General features: G+C 41.5%; 1 protein-coding gene across 2 annotated transcripts in view; it reads right to left on the bottom strand.

The window, feature by feature from the left end:
- The window catches only part of KDM3A (lysine demethylase 3A), a 50969-nt gene extending 31243 nt beyond the window's left edge, over positions 1-19726 (bottom strand). The window contains exons 1-7 of one of the 2 annotated variants that reach the window (XM_084625460.1): positions 19125-19726; positions 12233-12388; positions 9755-9865; positions 8033-8135; positions 6814-6938; positions 6169-6262; positions 5992-6080 (exon numbers count right to left, since the gene is read on the bottom strand). In XM_084625460.1, the coding sequence (XP_084481586.1) occupies positions 5992-6080; positions 6169-6262; positions 6814-6938; positions 8033-8135; positions 9755-9865; positions 12233-12388; positions 19125-19298 (852 nt within the window). In that variant the 5' untranslated portion in view covers positions 19299-19726. The remainder of the gene's footprint in view (positions 1-5991; positions 6081-6168; positions 6263-6813; positions 6939-8032; positions 8136-9754; positions 9866-12232; positions 12389-19124) is intronic. The other variant, XM_084625461.1, reaches the window with a different exon arrangement.
- Positions 19727-22024: the final 2298 nt, after the last annotated feature.

Here is a 22024-nt window from a genome sequence, read left to right as displayed (position 1 = left end):
TCTACCATGACCACTTAAATACATAACATTCCTCTTTCTATGCCCAAGAATTATATTCACCTTTTTTGCAACTGCACCATATTGTTGGCTTGTATTCAACTGGTAATCCACTATACCCCCACAAGATCCTTTTCAGCAGTACCACCACCTAGCCAGTTATTCTCCATTTTGCAGTTGTGCACTTCATTTTTCCTTCCTAAGGTGAAGTACTTGGAACTTGTCCTTATTGATTTCATCAGTTGATTTCAGACCAATTCTTCAATTTGTCAAGCTCTTTGAATTCCAATCCTTTCCTCCAAAGTGCCTGCAACCCTGCCAGCTTGGTGTTGTCTACATAAGTACATCAGAAGCAGGAAGCCTGCTAAACAACCAGTGGGACCCCTGGACAACCGAGATACAAAAGGAGCACTTAAAGACAATAAAGTCATTGAAGAGAAACTAAATGAATTCTTTGCTTCAGTCTTCACGGCTGAGGATGTTAGGGAGATTCCCAAACCTGAGCCATCTTCTGTAGGTGACAAATCTGAGGAATTGTCACTGATTGAAGCATCACTAGAGCAGGTTTTGGAATTAACTGAGAATCTTAACAGTAACAAGTCACTGGGACAAGATGGCATTCACCCATGAGTTCTGCAATTTCACATTTGAGTTCTTTCAGAATTATTAACTATGGTTTGTAACCTGTCCTTTAAATCAGCTTCTGTACCCAATGACTGGAAGATAGCTAATGTAAAGCCAATATTTAAAAAGGGCTCTAGAGGTGATCCCAGCAATTACAGACCGGTAAGTCTAATGTCAGTACCAGGCAAATTAGTTGAAACAATAGTAAAGAATAAAATTGTCAGACACATAGAAGAACATAAATTGTTGGGCAAAAGTTAACATGGTTTCTGTAAAGGGAAATCATGTCTTACTAACCTATTAGAGTTCTTTGAAGGGGGTCAAACAAACATGTAGACCAGGGGGAATCCCGTGGACACAGTGTACTTAGATTTCCAGAAAGCCTTTGACAAAGTCCCTCACCAAAGGCTCTTATGTAAATTAAGTTGTCATGGGATAAGAGGGAAGATCCTTTCATGGATTGAGGACTGGTTAAAAGACAGGGAACAAAGGGTAGGAATAAATGGCAATTATCAGAATGGAGAGGGGTAACTAGCAGTGTTCCCCAAGGGTCAGTCCTAGGACCAATCCTATTCAACTTATTCATAAATGATCTGGAGAAAGGGGTAAACAGTGAGGTGGCAAAGTTTGCCGACTGTACTAAACTGCTCAAGATAGTTTTGTGAGATCTTTTTGAAGTTCTTTACAGTCTGCTTTGGTCTTAACTAAGTGATTGGCCAACAAAATGGCAAATGAAATTTAATGTGGATAAATGTAAAGTAATGCACACTGGAAAAAATAACCCCAACTATACATACAATATGATGGGGGCCAATTTAGCTACAACTAATCAGGAAAGAACTTGGAGTCATTGTGGAAAGTTCTCTGAAGACGTCCATGCACTGTGCAATGGCAGTCCAAAAAGCAAATAGGATGTTAGGAATCATTAAAAAAGGGATAGAGAATAAGACGGAGAACATCTTATTGCCCTTAATAAACCCATGGTACGCCCACATCTTGAATACTGCGTACAGATATGGTCTCCTCATCTCAAAAAAGATATACTGGCATTAGAAAATGTTCAGAGAAAGGCAACTAAAATGTTTAGTGGTTTGGAACAGGTCCCATATGAGGAGAGATTAAAGAGGCTAGGACTTTTCATCTTGGAAAAGAGGAGACTAAGGGGAGATATGATAGAGGTATATAAAATCATGAGTGGTATGGAGAAAGTTATTTACTTGTTCCCATAATATAAGAACTAGGGGCCACCAAATGAAATTAACAGGCAGCAGGTTTAAAACAAAAGGAAGTTGTTGTTCTTCACACAGCGCACAGTCAACCTGTGGAACTTCTTGTCTGAGGAGGTTGTGAAGGCTAGGACTATAACATGGTTTAAAAGAGAACTTGATAAATTCATGGAGGTTAAGTCCATTAATGGCTATTAGCCAGGATGGGTAAGGAATGGTGTCCCTAGCCTCTGTTTATCAGATGGTGGAGACGGATGGCAGGAGAGAGATCACTTTATCATTACCTGTTACGTTCATTCCTCTGGGGCAGCTGGCATTGACCACTGTCGGTAGACAGGATACTGGGCTGGATGGACCTTTGGTCTGACCCAGTATGGCCATTCTTATGTTCTTATTTTATAAATATACTCTCCACTTCATTATCCAAGTCATTAGTGAAAATACTGACTAGTACTGGACCAAAGACTGACCCGTGCAGGACCCCACTAGCAGCCCTCCTATTTTGACAGCAAACCATTGATAACTACTCTTAAGTATGGTCTTTCAGTTATATACCTGCCATATGGTAAATTAATCTAGACCACATTTCCCTAGTTTGCTGATGGGAATGTCATGTAGCACTGTGTCAAGAGCCTTACTAGAATCAAAATATGTCTCATCTACCACTTTCTCCCTATCCAATAGGCCAGTAACCCTATGAGGGGGAAATTAGGTTGGTTTAGCATGATTTGTTCTTGACAAATCCATGCTGGCTATTCCTTAATACCCTATCATCATGTAGGTGCTAACAAATTCATTGTTTAAAAAGCTGTTCCAGTATCTTTTCGGGTATATAGTTAGACTTACTGTCCTCTTTACTCCCCTTTTTAAAGATAGGTACTATGTTCACCCTTCTCCAGTCCTCTGGGACCAAATGCACCCTCCATGAGTTCTCGAATAATCACTAATGGTTCCAAGATGAGTACTTCAGGAACTAGCTGAAGCACTCTAGGATGAATTTTGTCAGGCCCTGCTGACTTTAATACATCTATAATACATCTTCAACTTGTCCTTTCTTATTTCCTGCCCCCTTATTGTTACAATAGTGTATCATGTTACATCTTTGCAACCCACAGCACACAAGCATTTCAGAAAAATGGATAATGTGTTAAGAAGTTAGAAGAAACTTCTAAAGGAGACTAGAAAAGTCAAGTATTTCAGATAACTGCCAGCTGACATGCCACAGCTAATTTTCCTCTAAAGCAATTAAGAGCTATTAATGTTGACAACTTTCAGAACTCATCTGGAAACCTACACTGGTACTAAAAGCCCTCAAGAATTTAAGTCGGATAGGTAATTTTATTAGTTTGTGTTAATTCTTCCATACAATCCAAACGTATAGAATTTTCTGTAGTATAGAATCCCTCATAAGAAGATTCCAGGTGTAGAGATAGTCAGCCTTAGACACACGGGACCCCAGTAACAAGTGAGTGCTGAGAGAATGTGGAATTGGTCAACGCTCTGCTGCTGTGGCAAATCATGGTGTCAGATGCCATCAGGTGGTCAAGGGACATCTACATAGAACACATCACTGGATGTCAGCAATACCAGGAGGGATGAGCTGGAGTACCAATGAGAAGCACAGTCAGGAAAGTAACAAATACTTTCCTCATGGACTGTATTTTCTAAATGGACAACCAACCTAATTCTCAAATTACTGAGGGACAATCTCTCCTCATTGATATATTTTACTTTCCAAAATCAAATCTCTATACAACTTTTCATGAGTGATGTACCTGAGTATTCAGATTCTAATATCTAAACTGTAAAATCTAGTTTAAACTGTTAAATCTAGTCACCTAAATTTGGGTTATTGCTGATTATTTACTCTATGTATCATATGACTTTTAAAAACTAAACTTTATATTTGTGGATAATCTAAGCACTATACCCAGATGTACAGACACTTTTCCCAACCTACATATTATATATATATTTTTATTAGCATTAATAAAAATGGTAAATCTCTGTGCCTAGTTATGAAACCACTGCCAACAGTTCAGAACACAGCAGCTTGTCCACTCAGAAGCAAAAGCCACAGAGAGCACTGACCACTAGCTCCTTGTGGAATATGGGGTCAAATCCACAATATCTATGTCACTAACTTCAAAACTTTCCATGGGACTGTGCTAAGTCGCTGCCTCATGATGTGGAATTATCTCCTCCTGAGACAGCTACATTACAATAAAACAAAGGGAGCTGTCAATCCTCATTACTAAGCGCTAGTCTACAATGAAAAATTTAGAGTGGCACAGCTACGTCTGTCAGGGGTGTGAAATATTCACACCCTGAGAGACAGTTAAGCTGACTTAGCCCCCAGTGTAGACAGCACTACCTCAAACGGAAGAATTTTTCCATTGAACTAGCTATCACCCCTCAAGGAGGTGGATTACCTACAGCGACAGGATAACCCCGCCCATCACAGTAGTAAGTGTTTACACTGAAGCACTATAGTAGTGCAGCTGTAGCATTTTAAAATCGTAGACAGCCTAAAACTCATGCTCGCTCAGAAAATGGCCCCTGAATCTTGAACTCAATCCCAGAAGTCGTCAGGACAGTCTTACTTACCTTCAGAGCAAAATACAAAATCCAGTTCTTTGATCTATACTTCCCATACCACCATCACATTTAAAAAAACAACAAAACAAAACAAAAAACAAAACAAACAGGAGTTCAGTTATTGCTGACTGGAAAGAAGAGAAATATCAGCTTCCATGCTTTTTGGAAGGTGCTCAGATATAATGATAGGCATCTTATAGCAGGGGCAGTCAATAGGAAGACTGCGGGCCAAATTCAAGCCACCAGCTACTTTTGTCCGGACTGCAAAATCTTTTTATTTACTTATCATTGTTATTGCAGTGTGGAAAAGTGTTTCTCTGGAGTCTGGACCTTCACTGACCAAGAAATTTGGACCTTGACAAAAAATAATTGACTACCCCTGCCTTATAGGAATCCAGATAACCCCTCCAGAGTTCTGGGGTAGCTAAAGTATCCTCCTTCCAAAGACTAGAGTGAAAAGTTTCCACCTCAGACAGAAGTGACTATATTTCTAATATCACTACTGTACCTTAGAAGTCTCTACTAAAATCGTCTGACCATGAAATGGACCTAAATAGTTGGCTTGACAAAGGACTGACCACACGGCTACAGTAACCTATGCACAGAAGCAAGATGGCACAGAGATAACCGCTAGACATCCCAGAAGGCCCCTCCCTCCTCCACAAAAAGCAACTAGATCTGATGAGGCTAATCACATGGTCATTTGAAGGGCTGTTCTATAGCTATACCATTATTCTCCATATCCAAATCATCCAGGCCTTTGAGACAGCTTTCTTGGATCTTAGCTAGGCTTGGTGGACCACTCAAATGCATCTGGTTCAGAAAAACATGAAAATATTAGAAAAGCTGCCAGATTCTCCCTTTGCAGAACAACATACAATATTGGAAGACTGGTGCACTCCTGTCTCGTAGCAAAAAATCTGAGCAGTCAAGCAGGTAAGTTACAGGGTAAAGTTACCATTGAATTTTTCCTCTTTTCCTAGGTATTTTTCTACTCTATATAACCAGCAAGAAAAGTCTGCACACTGGAAAAAGACACCCACAAGATTGGAAGTAGACAAACTCCTTTTACGAATGAGAAAGTGATCTCACCCAAAGGCTCAATTATATTGTTCTCTGTCTTCTAGTAGAGAGAACTACACCCACTTCTGGACTAGCACAGAAGTGTGAGTGCAAGGCTGCTCTACTCTGAAAAGTTACAGCGGCATAGCTACATCACTCAGGGGTGTGAAAAATCCATATCTCTGAGACAGTCAAGTCAACCTAACCCCCAGCATAGACAATGGTAGGATGATGGAAGAATTCTTCTGTCAACCTAGCTACCAATCTCTCAGGGAGGTGGATTACCTACATTGACAGAAGCATCCCTTCTGTTGCTATAATAATTGTCTAAACTGAAGCACTACAGAGGCACAGCTGCACCACAGAAGCTGTAGCATTCTAAGCGTAGACATAGCATAGTGGGTCAGTAAATTGAGGCCGTCTAGTCCTCTTCTTTAACAGCTCAATGACAAAGTTACAATAGTGAAAATAAGCCCATAGTTACCTCAGAGCAGGACTTTATATGTTTGGCATCAACATTTCCTTTATCATCAGATGATTTTCTTTTCATACCCCCATTTCTCTTAGATTTGCCTGAAGCATTGAAAGTGATTAAATTAGTATGTTTCCAACATTGAAAATTACTTCAAACAGCAAAAGGCCAATAAATAAAAGGTCTTACCACACTTGTCATGGCTGTCGTGTATGATTTCAACATGAATCAATTCTGGATCAAGAGTTTTTAAAGCTGGAATCTTAAGGGAAAATGGAGCTAGCTTTTTTAAAAAGACAACTTGTGTAAGAAGTTTTAGATTAGATATTTTCACAACTCAGGGGAGACTAATAAAGCAGTTTTAAACAAACAGAAGTATGATACTCTAGCTATGGAGCAACAGAGTAAGCTTCTGGTCTGAAAAACCTTGACTCTGTGGAACTTCAAGCTCAAATCTTAACAAGTTAGATAACTTGTATGTATGCATGCATTTTCAGAAGGCAGTCTCCAAGACATGGTGCTGCAAACTCTGTACATATAGAGATGCTAAAATAGGGGTTTCCCCAACTGTTAGGCCAAAAGAGAAAATCCCAAACCCCTGCTCTCCCACTAGTGTGCAGTGAGCCATTTGCTATCCTTCCACGCACATCAGTGGCACTGTGCATGCAGTATAAAGTGCTCTAGGATCCTTTGGAATGAAGCATGACGTAAAATACAAGGTATTATTCCAGCTGGTTAACCCTACTATGGAAAAGCAAGGATAGAATTACCTAGATACAAGGAAGGTGTTTTAATTCTTTTTATCTACCCATGTTGCATCAGTTGCTTCTTTACCTCCTGACAGTTGACTTCCAGAGTCCTTGTAGTTGGATTACCATTTACAACAGTTGCTGTGAACCACTGGGTAGATGGATCCAAGCTATAAATCCTTACTTTTGAACCAATTACATTCTTACCACCTTTAAAAAACAAAAAACATGCTTCAGAGAGTGGGAAGATGGGGGCACACACATTATGGTAACTTTCATTACATATCCACGTGTCAACACTAACTAGCCTGCAGCGATATACACCAGAAAATAAGTAAATAGCACTGGAAGACAACAGGCAAAGTAACAATGTAGTTTTCATATGCCTCCCTCTTGACCCCAGACACAGGGGACTATTGTGGCTGGGAAAAAGGAGTGTGACCAGAATACCTCCACATTCTGGTTAGTCCATTTGCTGGAACAGCTTATTGGGTTTTCTGCTGCTATAATACACACTGGGGGCCACTCTCAGAATTCAGGAGTCAAAAAAATGGCAAGCACAGCTCAGCTGGACCTGGAGATTGAGCCCTGAGTGTCCGATTTGTGGAGTTCTTCCTCACTTTTATTGCTACTGTTTCAAGAGCTGCCATGTTACTTACTCCATTATACTAATTTTCTATCCAGACGTAGATCATTTCCACTAGACACAAACTTTTTGTTAAAAAAAAAAAAAAAAAAAAAAGACAGACTTATAGGAAGCCAACAAATAAGAGATTACAGTTGGTGAGCTGTACTATAAACAATTTTAACTTGAACAGAAGAGATGTTCCTAATAAGTCTCCAATGCCTTTCAATTGAGCTATAGAATAGAGAAGGTTAAGACTTTTGATTTTTTTTAAAAGGAAAAAAAAAGAGTGGGTGGCTAAAGTCAGGCACCTAAATAAGTCATCAGATTTTCAGAAGTACTGAGCAATCAAACAGCTCTCACCGAATTCCATGGGAACTGCTGAGTGCTCCGCACTGCTGAAAATCAGATGACTTTTTAGATGCCTGATGTTAGCCAGCCATTTTTTAAAAAAGAGTCCTAGTTTCTAATTCTGCCCATTTTGGAGCATTTCATTATGGATGGTGGACAGCAAATCTATAAAATTGTTTTGGGAGAGGTAGACTACCCAACATTCTTCTATGAAAGGAAAGACTACTGGAGAGAAAAATCAAAACAGGATTTTTGCTAACAGATGATACTGTAAATACCACCAGCGCAGTGACCTCCAGTATCCTTCCACGAGATGGTATTCTCATACCTTGCATCAAGTGGCTTTCATCTAGATGTTTCATAATCAAAGCTTGAATTTCTTCATTAACATTCTGATCATCCATAAGAGAGTGTCTCAGACTGTCCACATCCTATTAGGATGAAAGCATTCAATGTAAATAGTTGCCAAGGGCACTAAATGTTTAATTTAAAAAAAAAAAAGGTTTTTCCAACAGAAGCATGTTCAACAGCAAGAGATTATACTGTGAAGCTTCATATCAACCAGATGGTTCTGTTGTGTTTAAGAATTTGGTTTGTAATTTGTGCAGAAAAGAACAGAAAATAAACCAGTATTTCAAAAAAATTAATAAGAATTAGTAAAACTTCCATTAATACTTGTAGTGTGAGCACCCAAAGGCCCAAGTCAGAATCAATTCTCTATTATGCTAAGTGCTGTACAAAACACAGGGAGAGAATTCCTGCTCCCCAAACATTTTACAATCTTACCTAAAGCAGAATGCAAAAAAAAAAAAAAAAAACACACCACAAAAGTGAAGCAGGGAGGGCATAGTACCTGAAATAAAGATCAAGGTGGTCTGGAGTAGCTAAACGTTAACAGATTATTGCTGTTTAGAGTTATACTCAAAGTGTAATGGGAGTTTATGATTTTGCCTGGCAACTCAGAGATAACCAGCCACTCCCATCTTTTTATGCTCTGAACTACCTCCCCATTAATTAATTTAGATGCACTCATCATCCAGACAGCATATCAGCACAGCAACTATCAATGCCACCTTAAGATGAGATCTGAAATACAGTTTTTTTGAAGCATTAAAAATTCCACGGCACTCCGTTATAGTTATGTTCTGCACAAAAGCCAAATCAAGTACATTTCGTCAGATTAAAAGCAGAGCTGGTCAGAGAATGAAGATTCATCAAGATGTTTCTGAAACAGTTAGACTTTGAACAAAGTGTTGATAGGAAACTTGCCTGGTTTCCTGTCAGCTTGCTTGGCAGGCTAATGGGGAGTCAAAAGCCCTAGCTCCCAATCTCCAACGCTTAGCAAATACTCTCAGAGCTGAAGGGAAATCAGGACCCTGAAGCCCCAGCTGAGCTGGGAGCCAGCAATCCAACGGTCTCTGCTTCCCATAATCCTTCCAGACAATTTCATTTGCATGTTATAAAAATTTGTTTTTTCAAAAATGTTTTTTTTTGTTTCCATTTTGGAATGAAAACCAGAAATTTCAAGTTGGAATGAAACCAAAGTTTGAAAGCCTCCATGAAATGGAATTATTGTTCTTCACACAGTTCTAATTAAAACGTCACCTGTAGTTTCAAATGGAAAAAATATTCTTCACCACTTCCTATCCTAACTGTTGTGGAACGTTTCTATTTCCTAGTAAGATTTGTTATCTATTCTCCCTTCTATATATGCACACAACTCCTTAAATGCTAATGGAAATCGTGTTCATAAGTCAACTGGCCATATAGAAAGAACCTCCCATTTTACCATCATGATATACCAATGGTTCATCAACCCGAAAAGCTAGAAGCCTAATGTTATTCCTACACCAAGCTCTCTTATATGGCTACGTCCTGAGCTACCATCAGCAGGTTTTTAACACAACACACAGTATTAAGGATAGATTTTCCATGAGCTATAGCAACGTAGACATGCTTCAAATTTTCACTTAATGTTTCAGCAGTGAACACTAGACAAAATAAGGCTTGAGCCCTCTTACTGTATGCAGGACAGTCCGAATAAAGTTACCTGAATAGGCTTCAAAAGGTCTTTAGAAAGAAACACACATCTCTCTTCACCAAGAAAGCGTACAGAAACCACGGATCCTAAACCAGCTTTGTCCAATAAGAATTTGTAAACCTGAAAGACAAGAGCAAGCATTTTAGAAACAGTACTTTTCCTGCTTATTGTCCTTTTTCATTTGGAATGTGTTTTGCCCCTGTATTTTGAAAAAAGATGGAACTAACGTGGCTGCCATAGGGCATCCCTTTACATACCCTGTGAATATAGTTGCCTATCCTGGTCTTCTGGTCTCCTATCAAGGAACGCAGAAGGGCCGTTTCCCTTTTACCACAGGTGCTTTTTAATCTTCAATTTAAAAGGATACCAGAAGGACTCACAGGTATCCCGCAGGAGACTGACTCCCACCCACATCTCTCTCCCCTCCCTAACTCATTCTCCAAGTCCCACAGTACTCCAGTTCTTCCCAAATATACACACACACACCCAATTACTGAGCCAATTACCCCCAGGTGTCAGTAATCCCCAACAGAAACTGGTTAATTGACTTCATATAAACTTGCAATCTTCCCAGCATTGCAGCAACCTTAGTGACTAGGGTGCTACAAATAGTATCCTGTCACAATACCATTCTTATTTCCTTGTTTGGCCATCACAACACATCCGAGAATGATGTTTGCATTTCACTGACACTGATGTTAGCAGAGGTTTGAGAATGATGTTTGTAAGCTTAATGCCATGGAACAAAAAGACAATACTGTAGGTATCATAAGTTTCCAGAACTAAATTGTGAATGTAAGCGCAAGTTTAAATTTAGGTGAGGTCTGTCCCATCATTTTTAAATATACAATTACTTACTATTTACTGAGCATTTTTCATGATCAAAGTTGTTTACAAATATTAACCAACAGTCCTGCAAGACAGACCATAGTACTGTGCCTTAAAATTCCACAGCATTCCTTGTTAAAGTGACTTATGAATTTTTTTACACTGTGTACCTAAAAATACATCATAGAAAAGACTATACCTAAATGTATTTACTGAATAAATAAGTTCCCGGGCTATACAATGCATTCAGATACATGTAAGGGCTGTACTTCCCATTTGATGCTCTGTAGTCCAAAAAGTTTAAGAATTTAGATAGTTTCCAGTGCCACCATGAAAATATGTATAATGTATCTGTAGCATTTATGATAACAATCCACAAATTCAAGAAACAAGTGAAAAGCAGACTTCCCCAGTACTGTATTTCCAATTTACACACAAGCAGATTTTTAAATAAACAATGCTAATATCAGCAGGCTTATCAAAACTGAGCTAAAAAAAGCTGAATTAATTTGCATAACCAAAAAACACCCCTTAGTTGTTTGGCTGCATAAGACTACCTTAATGCTGCAAGTAGCCTAGTAGTTTATTCTGATCTGCATAACAGAATGTTCTAAACTCCATCTGTATCAGTAAAAATAGTTAATCATCTCTTCCATCTCATTACCTTTTAAGGAAATCAAAGGACTCCAGGCCACACAACTCCTAAAGTTTGACAGAACTCTAATCCAATGGCACTAGTACTTTTCCCTAGAATACCAACAGTACAGATTACTGAACTCCCCTCAACCATACTTCACTACAGATTGAAAACTGGATGATGTATTCAGTTTTCCAGACACATGGATACCAGGACAGTATAAGAATTTAAAAAGTAAAATAAATCTATAGTGGGTAAGTAAATGCATATTACCAGAAAAAGGGCCTTTCCACGATCTACTGACTGGTCCACATAAAGTGTAAATCAATCTGCTACAGCTCCTACCTAAGGAGAATTTATGTCCTTTGGCTCAAGCAGTTAAAACTCATGCTTTTGAGTGTATGAGATCCAGGGTTCAATCCTCACAAAACGACCCAAAGCAGTCAATCACATGGGCACAGAAATTGAAAGTTTACAGAGCACTGAGCCACGGGGACCGTAAAATGAGAAATTTAGGACAAAGGCTTGAAACAACATGCATCTTCAATGCCTGATCACCTTTCCATCTCTCACCAAAACCCCTTCAGAAGTAGTACCCGTGGGAAATTAGAGAAGGGAAAAGGATTTGAAACATCTCTCCCACTCCAAAACACAATCCTAGAAATAGTCAGAGATCCACTATGAGGCAGTACAAGGCATCCCTTCAACACAAGAATGGAAAATACTGCTCTCAAATGCTTAGAGACCCTGCCTACCCATGGCTACAGAACTAAGCTTTAGTACAATTTCAGATTTCCCACATGGGTGCATAAAGAGTGCTACACACAAAAAAGCAATCAGCCATTTTAGTGAAGCTGGATTTTGTTTTTAGATTAGAGGTTTTTAAAACAGTAAATTCTAATTTTTGGACTACTGATCACATTAAAACAAATTCTGAAGCCTACAAAACCAAGAACTAGGAAATACTGCCTTCACAGCTCAAATACTGAAGTGAAGTTGATCAAGCCAATTTGTATATTTACCATTGCCGGCCACTGAACAGTATCTGTAGAGTTGGCTTCAGATTTTCGTTCAGCAAGTACCAATTTTTGCTCTACTAGAAATCCTCTCATTTTATGGTTGTAGACCTCAATCCATCTTCTTCTCTCCCATGACTCACCATCAAACTCCACACATACCTAGAGGAATGGGGGGAGAAGTTAAAAATCTAGGACATGACCATCAGATTGCTGTTTAGATAGAAGGAAAAGAAAGATCAAGGCAAGGGCTATGAAAGAATTTTTTTTGTGACCCTAAGAACCCTTCATTGCCCGATGGCAGATGGCCCACTATACTGTAACTCATAATCAGGCCTGATGCAGCCACTATCTATAAGACACTGTTGTCATAATATGTATCGAAAAATGTATCGTAATCATATATAAACTTGGGATATGCTGGTCAGGAACATCATTGTGTGATGTATGTATAAGTTGTATATAGAAGAACCTCAGAGTTACAAAAACCTTGGGAATGAAGGTTGTTCATAATTCTGAAACGTTTGTAAGTCTGAACAAAACGTCAGTATCTCTTTCAAAAGTTTACAACTGAATATTGACTGAATACAGCTTTGAAACTTTACTACATAGAAGAAAAATGCTGCCTTTTTTTTTTTTAAGTAGTTTACATTTAACACAGTACTGTATTTGCTTTTTTTGGTCTCTGTTGCTACCTGATTGTGTACTTCCAGTTCCAAATGAAGAGTGTGGTTGACTGGTCAGTTTGTAACTCTGAGGTTCTACTGTATAAAGAATTACGCATGTGTGTGTGTGCTGAAAATGTTCTTAAAATGTGTTTTGAAGGCAGGGCATAAATCAAATCTACCCTAGACAAAGGAATTTGGATTTACCAATCTGCACCCCCAGGAAATCTTCCTGATACAAAGACACTGGACTTTGGAATATATAAGGGGAAGCAAAAAGACATTCTAGTTATCCATCACTTAGGGGACATAAGAAACAGCACCTTATGAGCCTGTGAACAGTGGATCCTCCTGGTTGAAGAGCAGGAGCTGCTGCTACAATTCCCTGGTGTGGCAGGGAGCAGAAAACACAGTCCCCAGCAAAGTTCACTTTTGCTAAGGCAGAAAGGTAACTCAGTGGCTTACAGTTCTGGGCTGCATTGAGGAGAATGACAGGTTTCAGAGTAACAGCCGTGTTAGTCTGTATTTGCAAAAAGAAAAGGAGTACTTGTGGCACCTTAGAGACTAACCAATTTATTTGAGCATGAGCTTTCGTGAGCTACAGCTCACTTCATCGGATGCATGCCGTGGAAACTGTAGCAGACTTTCTATATACACAGAGAATATGAAAAAATACCTCCTCCCACCCCACTGTCCAGCTGGTAATAGCTTATCTAAAGTGATCATCAGGTGGGCCATTTCCAGCACAAATCCAGGTTTTCTCACCCTCCACCCCCCCACACAAATTCACTCTCCTGCTGGTGATAGCCCATCCAAAGTGACAACTCTTTACACAATGTGCATGATAATAAAGTTGGGCCATTTCCTGCACAAATCCAGGTTCTCTCACCCCCTCACCCCCCTCCCAAAAACCACACACACAAACTCACTATCCTGCTGGTAATAGCTCATCCAAAGTGACCATTCTCCCTACAATGTGCATAATTAAGGTGGGCCATTTCCAGCACAAATCCAGATTTTCTCACATCCCCCCCACCCCCATACACACACAAACTCACTCTCCTGCTGGTAATAGCTCTTCCAAACTGACCACTCTCCAAGTTTGAATCCAAGTTAAACCAGAACATCTGGGGGGGGGGGGGGGTAGGAAAAAACAAGAGGAAATAGGCTACCTTGCATAATGACTTAGCCACTCCCAGTCTCTATTTAAGCCTAAATTAATAGTATCCAATTTGCAAATGAATTCCAATTCAGCAGTTTCTCGCTGGAGTCTGGATTTGAAGTTTTTTTGTTTTAAGATAGCGACCTTCATGTCTGTGATTGCGTGACCAGAGAGATTGAAGTGTTCTCCGACTGGTTTATGAATGTTATAATTCTTGACATCTGATTTGTGTCCATTTATTCTTTTACGTAGAGACTGTCCAGTTTGACCAATGTACATGGCAGAGGGGCATTGCTGGCACATGATGGCATATATCACATTGGTGGATGTGCAGGTGAACGAGCCTCTGATAGTGTGGCTGATGTTATTAGGCCCTGTGATGGTGTCCCCTGAATAGATATGTGGGCACAATTGGCAACGGGCTTTGTTGCAAGGATAAGTTCCTGGATTAGTGGTTCTGTTGTATGGTATGTGGTTGTTGGTGAGTATTTGCTTCAGGTTGCGGGGCTGTCTGTGGGGTTGCAAGGACTGCGGGGTTGCGGGGTTGCAAGGACTGGCCTGTCTCCCAAGATTTGTGAGAGTGTTGGGTCATCCTTTAGGATAGGTTGTAGATCCTTAATAATGCGTTGGAGGGGTTTTAGTTGGGGGCTGAAGGTGACGGCTAGTGGCGTTCTGTTATTTTCTTTGTTAGGCCTGTCCTGTAGTAGGTAACTTCTGGGAACTCTTCTGGCTCTGTCAATCTGTTTCTTTACTTCTGCAGGTGGGTATTGTAGTTGTAAGAAAGCTTGACAGAGATCTTGTATGTGTTTGTCTCTGTCTGAGGGGTTGGAGCAAATGCGGTTGTATCGCAGAGCTTGGCTGTAGACGATGGATCGTGTGGTGTGGTCAGGGTGAAAGCTGGAGACATGCAGGTAGGAATAGCGGTCAGTAGGTTTCCGGTATAGGGTGGTGTTTATGTGACCATTGTTTATTAGCACTGTAGTGTCCAGGAAGTGGATTTCTTGTGTGGACTGGACCAGGCTGAGATTGGTGGTGGGATGGAAATTGTTGAAATCATGGTGGAATTCCTCAAGGGCTTCTTTTCCATGGGTCCAGATGATGAAGATGTCATCAATATAGCGCAAGTAGAGTAGGGGCTTTAGGGGACGAGAGCTGAGGAAGCGTTGTTCTAAATCAGCCATAAAAATGTTGGCATACTGTGGGGCCATGCGGGTACCCATAGCAGTGCCGCTGATCTGAAGGTATACATTGTCCCCAAATGTGAAATAGTTATGGGTAAGGACAAAGTCACAAAGTTCAGCCACCAGGTTAGCCGTGACATTATCGGGGATAGTGTTCCTGACGGAGAATGCCACTTTTACCTTACCCAACCATTAAGTTTAATTATAAGCACTTATTCTTACTAAAATGTTTCATTGTGTGACAAAAATGCAATAATTGGACAATTACTATACAATAATTACACTGCTCTATTTTTAAATTAAAAACTAGAAACTTAAATTCCAACCTAGTCAATGTTATGCAACATCTTTAACCACAAAATTCCAGTCTTCTATATAACTTACCCATCTCCACAGTGAGCCACATTCTAATTTTAAATTAATGTATTTCAACAGCTCCACTACTGCTGCTGAGAGTTTAAACAATGTTTATCTTAATACAGAAGAAAAGCCTATTAAAATGTAGGGTTTTTTTAATACCATGTCAGAACATCATTCAATTCTCACTTTCTATTTTTACAGCACCCAAGTGTGTTAGCTGCTTTACAGAAACATATGAAAAGATCAGTCTCTGCACAGAGGAACTTAAATTTTGCATGTATTGCAAGAAGAGGGTCGACAAAAAGAGTGAGGAAAGATAGTTAACATATACAGCAATAAAGTTAAATGATCCGATTTTTTTTTTTAAATTTAACAGCTCCCCAAGATCTGCACAAAATTAAAAAAAAAAAGTAAAGTACAAAATATTACTCCCTTCTGAGTGAGGAGAATATGGTAGCTTGATGAACTGGTTTTGGGATGTCATTTCATGCCTGGTAAGGAACATGAAGATAGATGTGGACAAAGGAAGAGAAAACGTAATACAAAAAATGCTGCCTCCATTCCTGCATATGCATATATTATTGCTTGCATGCAACTGTGTTTACAGGTTGCACTCCATATAGGTTTTTACATGCCCCCTTCCCAATTACCATAATATCTGACAACATGTGAGGTGTTAGGGCAAAGTCTTTGTAGCACTGATTTTTGAGAATATTTTGTAAAACCTAAATGATTTAGTTTTGAGTGAAACATCCCTTAGAGTGTGCAACCCAGCACTGTGATAACATGAGAATCAAAAGTCAAACTCACAGAAACAAGAGTGAAACTGACTAATCTTTTCACTGTCCAAGCTGAATAGCAGACAATAAGCAAACAGGATAAGCAGAAACACTAGGTTGTTTGTTACTAATAGTTTAGACAAAACAACATATCAGCAATTGGAAAACAACATGTTTTGACAATTTTACATTTGGTATTACTTGAAACAAATAGTTAAAGGTGAAAATATTACAAAGACCAAGCACTATGCAGTTTTGAATGCTGTGTTGGTCCCAGGATACAAGCAAGACAAGGTTATTGGATCAACTTCTGTTGGTGAGAGAGCTCTTCTCCAGGGCTGGGAAATGTACTCAGAGCATCCCAGCTAAATACAAGCCATAAATCCAATCTATAACCCACTAAACCTCCCTTTTCTTTTCCCCTGCCCCCCATGACTGGAGGGGTGTTAACAGGCCACTTCACCTTCAATGGTCCCTTAAAATATACGTTAACTAGTTATGCTAAACAATGTCTCTATTCAGTCCATGAGTTTTAGGCTATGTCTACACTACAGACCTTACGGCGGCACAGCTGTACTGATGTAGGTGTGGCATTGTAAGGTTTCCTGGGTAGCCGCTCTGTGCAGGTGGGAGAGAGCTCTCCTCCTGGCATAATTAAACCATCCCCAATGAGTGGCGGTAGCTATGGCACGGGACAGCATCTCTCGCCCACACAGTGCTGTCCACACCAGCACTTTTGTCCATCAGGGGTGTGTTTTCCCCCCCGCCCCATACCCCTTACCAACGTATGTTTTACCAACAAAAGTGCTAGTGTAGCCAAAGCCTAAGGCTTTGTCTACACTACACAGCTTTTAGCTATATGGCTTTGTCGCCACAGCTGTGCCGCTAAAAGCTGTGTAGTATAGCTGCTGTTTGTCAGCTCTCCTGACAACAGCATGCTGTTCACACTGGCACTTGTCTCAGCAAAACTTTTGTCTTTCGGGTGATGGGGGTGTTTAAATACCTCTGAAAGACAAAAGTTTTGTCATTCAATTGCCAGTTTAGACATAGCCTTCGTGTCTAGCTGCCCCCCATGACTGGAGGGGGGTTAATAGACCACTTCACCTTAAATGGTCCCTTGAAATATGTGTTAACTAGTTATGCTAAACAATCTGTTCCCTCTTGTATTTAAACTGTGACTCTCTTTCCCAGACGTGAAGAAGAGCAGTGCGTAAGCTCGAAAGCTTGTCTCTCACCAACAGAAGTTGATCCAATAAAAGATGTTACTTCACCCACCATGTCTCTCTTCAGACTAAGCACTGCAATTCAAATCTCTCTGTTCCTCAACAAGGATATTCAGTTCACCACCACTCTGAAAGCTTTTGCTATAAATTCCTTTTACACCCCCTCCCTTTTCTTTTGAGACTGGCGGTGGGTTGTATGCTTTTTTGTACAAAAGCTCTTTATGATCACAACCATCTCCCTTGCCATCCTGGTGACTTTTCACACTAACACTTCTACTGGAGAGTGGAGAATGCATTAGAGTTAATCTCTTCTAGCAGAGCCGTAACCAATTACAGGTCTCACAGTAAAGCTCTGCAAAATCCCCAGCAGCACCTGCTCCTTTTCCTTTCTATTATCAGAGAGGGCTGAGCAGAGAGCACTCTGCAGCAATTTCTCCTCCCCAAACCATACAAGGCTTTGATACCTCCCCTGACATGCCATACATGGGCAAAACTCTACACCCAGCACACTAGATATGACTAAAATGCTATCCTCTGGAATTGAGGCTTGGTCTGTAGTGTAATTCCGAAGTTTACAAACCACAGAGAAATTAGTCAATTAGAACTATTTAGTAACTGTCTTGAAAGGAAAAGGGACAAACACTTCCTCAGATTATCAGACGCAGTCAGGGTCTCCCACTAAGAAAGCAAGGGAAAACCATATAACTAAAAGAAGGTAACCACAGCAGAAGTAGAGTCATGAAACAAGGCAGTCTGCCACCAAGTCAAAAGTAGAAGAAAATATAAAATTTACACACAATAAAACTCCATTACTACTTTGAAGTCCATCACTAGCAGATGCTTCCCGTAATACAACAGCTGTGGCCCAAGAAGAGCTAACTGGTCATATGGTGTTAACACCTTGTTTCCACCTAACATGCATATTTTTAGCTGTCCTCTTATACAATTTAATACTTCCCAGTATTCTGCCATTTAAGTAATTGTAACAGTTGCCATTGGGATGTTTTCTGACTGTGAGAACCATCTAAACTCATGACCACCTAACATCATGAATAGCAAATGTCCACACTTATCATACCAGCGACAACGGTCAACAAGTGTTAAGGTATTGCAACAATAGCCACTACCAACATTAAAAGCATCACCCCACCCCTCAAACTTATAAATGTACTGTAGTCATAGGAAGACATTCACCATTGAAACAAAATTTGTAACTGCAGTAGTGAAGTGTGCCGAAATGCGTCTTAACAGGTAGGATATAATACAAACTTTGTCCATGTGGTAGGAGAAGACAGATAATCTATACCTATTTAGAGAGTTTTTTGTACATGTATTTAACATTCCAGAAGATTGAAAATATAGACATCAGCATATAGGTTTTTTCAAACAGATAAGTAATTATTGACAGATTTATCTAGTCCAGAACAATTTTTGAGAAACAGATGGAAACACATGCGTGTTCCCAAGAGGCAAGAGAGTCACCATATTGCACTCATCTCCCCAGAACGGTTACATAAACAGAACTTACCTTCAAGTCCCGTTTGGAAACATCTGGGTGCGAAACGGCCCTGATTTTGCCCGCTTTCCAGGGCCATTCAGAGACGTGAGCCGTGTCCCACGGGCCGTTGTTCTCCTCCTCAGACAGGCTCAGGAACCTCTTCCCTACGAGCAAGGGCCAGCTCTCCTCCAGCCTGAGCACCATCCTAGCGCATTGGGCAGCCCTGTTCTCCGCAGAAGAGACCCAGGCAACACGAACAAAGCAGTAACTTCCTTAGGCAAGCGCTCCGGGACAGCTGCGCGCCGACCCCAACAAGCCCAGACGAGGCTGAGCGGAGCTTCCCGCTCTTGTTAGAGGACGGGGAGAATTTCTAGTTAGTCGCCGTTTAAACGTAGACACCGGGGGGAGTTTTGACACGACCGCGTTACGCCCGCGCAGGTGGGGAGAACGGAACGGCCGCAGCTACTGCGCAGCCCTGAGGGAACCTGTCCCGCTCCCAGACGCCAACCTCCGAGCCCCCCTTTGTTCCCGGCGAGCCCTCCTCAGCAGGAACAGACGAGCCAAGTCACTGGGCGTCAATGGAGCCGGCTGAGCGGGCAGCTCCTTGGAGAGGCCGCCGAGCCCCGCACCCGCCACCTCACTCCTCAGCACCCAGCCCTCACCGGCTTCCCCCCCCCACACACACACACACAGCCCCCGGGCAGCACGTCCCGCTCAAGCCCCCGAAACAGCCCAAAGAGTCCCCCCCTCAGCCCGAGCACAAACAGCACCCAGCGCCCACCAAGCCTCCCGGGCATTGCATACACCCTCTTAGTCACTCACACACACCCCTCAACGCGCCCTCCCGCGAGCTCTTCCCGCTCATTGGCCCGGCCCGGCCCGAGGGGCGGGGCACTTGGCAAGCCTCCGTCTCGGATTGGCCGAGGGGCGGAGTTAGCTCTCGCAGTTCATCGGTTCGGTTTTTCAGAGGCTATACTTCCGAAGACGGTGATTCTTCCGCCGACCCCAGATAAAGGAGTCCCGGATCCCATTCCACTCTCTGGGGGTCCCGAGTCAGAAGCCAATATAGAAAACATTCAGCATGTAATTAGTAGCATCCATGTGATTTTTTCAGGTAGGTTGGCTGTGACTAGAGGGATCCATACGCGACTGGCGGAGGGATCTCAAATGTAGGCAAAAGGTGTGCGAGGGCCACTTATACGTGCGGTTAGCAGCGTACTCAGATATAGCACAGGGGGAGGGGGGTACTTGCGGAGCTGTTCTGCGCAAGCGCACATTGCCAAGTGCACCTGCGGGCGTGCTGCGTATGACTGTCTGCGCATGGGCACACAGGGAAGGGCTTGACGCCTACTGACGGTATGCTATAGCCATGCGCATCAGAAGGGAGGCTGATGATCGGGGAAGTATGGAAAGGAGGCTGAGGTGGCTCATAGGCAGCCATCTTGTATAGCAGCCTTGAAGGCTATGGAGAGGCCTTTTGGATTCAGGTCTTGCCCAGTGTTCCCTTAAAGTTAAGCCATAGGGACGAGGCAGCCAGGGCGCTCATAGGGGGAAGTGTGTTGGGGTACATTAGAAATGCCACAGGTGGAGAAAGGAGAGATGGGTACACCACCTCCTTTGGGTGATGGCAGCAACATGCTCTCGAAGGCCAAGCTAATCATCAGAGGCAAGCTGCACACAGACCAGGACATACTAACTCAAACCGGCACCAGACCCTGCTACAGCAACAGATGCAAAAACCTGTCGACATAGCTCCATTGCTACACTGATCAGCACCCCCCACAACTCACTTTTCAAGATTTGTGGATCTTACACATGCCTATCACAACATGTGGTGTACCTCGTCCAGTGCACTAAATGCCCCAATAACAACTATAAAAAGAACACGAGTACTTGTGGCACCTTAGAGACTAACAAATTTATTTGAGCATGAGCTTTCGTGGGCTACAGCTCACTTCATCGGATGCATACAGTGGAAAATACAGAAGGAGGATTTTATATACACAGAGAACATGAAACAATGGGTGTTACCATACACACTGTAATGAGAGCGCTCAGGTAAGGTGAGCTATTACCAGCAGGAGAGAAAAAAAACCTTTTGTAGTGATAATCAAGGTGGGCCATTTCTAGCAGTTGACAAGAACATCTGAGGAACAGTAGGGGGGAAAATAAACATGGGGAAATAGTTTTACTTTGTGTAATGACACATCCACTCCCAGTCTCTGTTCAAGCCTAAGTTAATGGTGTCCAATTTGCAAATTAATTCCAATTCAGCAGTCTCTCCTTGGAGTCTGTTTTTGAAGTTTTTTTGTTGAAGAATTGCCACTTTTAGGTCTGTAATCCAGTGACCAGAGAGACTGAAGTGTTCTCCGACTAGCTTTTGAATGTTATAATTCTTGATGTCTGATTTGTATCCATTTATTCTTTTATGTAGACACTGTACGGTTTGGCCAATGTACATGGCAGAGGGGCATTGCTGGCACATAATGGCATATATCACATTGGTAGATGTGCAGGTGAACGAGCCTCTGATAGTGTGGCTGATGTGATTAGGTCCTATGATGGTGTCCCCTGAATAGATACGTGGACACAGTTAGCAACAGGCTGTGTTGCAAGGATAGGTTCCTGGGTTAGTGTTTTTGTTGTGTGGAGTGTGGTTGCTGTTGAGTATTTGTTGAGACCACATCACCGTGGGTGAACACTCTTCACAACTATCTGTATTTGAGCTCTCAATCCTCAATCTCAGAAGAAACCTGCACAACACCTTCAAAAGACAAGCTTAAATTCACAACTTTCCTATGAATGGACTGAATAGAGACATTGGATTTATGGCTTATTACAACCATCTATAACCCACCCCCCTTGCTTTTTTTCTCCTTTCCTCTTATGACTGGAGAGGTGTTAACTCCCCACTCAAATGGTTCCTTGAA

This window comes from Lepidochelys olivacea (assembly GCF_965140295.1).
Source record: "Lepidochelys olivacea isolate rLepOli2 genome assembly, chromosome: 4".
Taxonomy (NCBI): domain Eukaryota; kingdom Metazoa; phylum Chordata; order Testudines; family Cheloniidae; genus Lepidochelys; species Lepidochelys olivacea.
The sequence above is the reverse complement of the archived record's forward strand: the minus strand, read 5'-3'. Positions and strand labels throughout refer to the sequence as shown.